This window comes from Cyprinodon variegatus, unplaced genomic scaffold (assembly GCF_000732505.1).
Source record: "Cyprinodon variegatus isolate N-32 unplaced genomic scaffold, C_variegatus-1.0 Scaffold1398, whole genome shotgun sequence".
NCBI classification, from domain to species: Eukaryota; Metazoa; Chordata; class Actinopteri; order Cyprinodontiformes; family Cyprinodontidae; genus Cyprinodon; species Cyprinodon variegatus.
The window spans coordinates 95,578-97,080 of NW_015151851.1; the positions used below are offsets into that span (position 1 = coordinate 95,578).

The window sequence follows — 1,503 nt, forward strand, 5'->3', positions numbered from 1 at the left end:
CTCCCCAGCTCTGGAACTCACTTCCTCCCGACCTCCGCAGTATTGACTCTCTCCCCTTATTCAAAGCCAGACTCAAAACCCATCTGTTCCAGCTCACTTATCTGTGAATATACTGCTCTTTTCACTATCCGTGATTGTTTTTTTTTCTTTTTTTTTATGTTCCTGTATCTGTATTATGTATTTTCATCTCTTTTTATTTATTTATTTATTTTTTTTGTATTATTTGTAAAGTGACCTTGAGTGTCAAGAAAGGCGCTGTTAAATAAAATGTATTATTATTATTATTATTATTATTATTAAGGGGTCTTCCTCTCCATCAATGGTAGGAGTCATGAGGTAGCTGTTTAACAAGAAACAGAAGAGCACACAGCAGTCTTAAAGAGACTCCCAAGAGACTTCTTGCCCTTTTCAACAGAGGGCTGTGCATTTTTAGGCATCGTAGTGGTTTCAGTACGACTTCTCTTCTCCTGTCAGCTAACAAAAAAAATACAGTAATTAGTGTTGAGGTTAAATTATAACTAGAAAGATATATTGTGTTTATGAAATCATAGATGTGATAATTACCAACCTGGTTATATGCACGCCTTGCTGGTTGCATAATTTCAGTTTTGAGTCGGTTCTTAATGGTGGGAATGTTGTCTGCAGCGATGTACTTGGTTTTGAACCTTGGGTCTAGAAAGGATGCAACATCCAAAAGCTCCTGGATGCTGGGGTCACTGTACTTATCACTGAGATAAGCCAGGGCCTTGGTCTTAATTGACCTTGTCAGGTCAGTGTCCTCTTGGTTTTAAGCCAGGACTGATGTGGACAGAAGATGAAGAACTGGTTTTAAGTAAGAGATGCTGACGTACTCCTCTCCAGAGAGAGCATCCGTAAACTCCTGGAGAGGATGCAGTGCCTTGTGAATGGACTCCAACACCTCAATATCCTGCCAGGTTGGGATCAGGGAGCGTGCATATCGGTCACCTGACAACACCTGAGTGATGGCTTTGAGCTGCTCTAGCACCCTGGCAATCATCATTTCTTTGGATCCCCATCTTGTAGGTCATTCAGTGATGAGGGTGTGATCAGGAAGTTTGAGCTTCAGCCATTGCTTCAGCCATTGCTGCCTTCTTCTTCCAGCTGTGGGAGAAGTGCCCCACCAGCTTCTTGCACAGCCCTATTGCTCTGGACACTCTGTCATCTTTAAGTGCATGTCCTGCAATATAAAATTATATTATTATATTATTATGCTGGAAATCTACACTTAATTTCTTAATAGATAATATTAAGTAATTTGTTACCTTTTTTTTAATCAATGTCTATATGAAGTCTTGCAATTTATACAGTTAATTCATTACAACAATAGCTCCAAATTGGTATTGAATATCAGCCGATATGCAGAGCACAGGTACTGGATCATAAAATGAATGGATTGGTGCATCTCAAGTGATAAAGGATATCAACTTTCACATTCTTTTACTCAACCCCTTACATTACACACACACACACACACCCACACAC

General features: G+C 39.7%; 1 protein-coding gene across 1 annotated transcript in view; it reads left to right on the top strand.

Moving 5' to 3' along the window:
* The first annotated feature begins 1,377 nt into the window (after positions 1–1,377).
* LOC107103219 (urokinase plasminogen activator surface receptor-like) overlaps positions 1,378–1,503 on the top strand; it is an 11,593-nt gene continuing 11,467 nt past the window's right edge. Inside the window, exon 1 of the mRNA XM_015402794.1 lies at positions 1,378–1,390. Within this exon, the coding sequence (XP_015258280.1) occupies positions 1,378–1,390 (13 nt within the window). The remainder of the gene's footprint in view (positions 1,391–1,503) is intronic.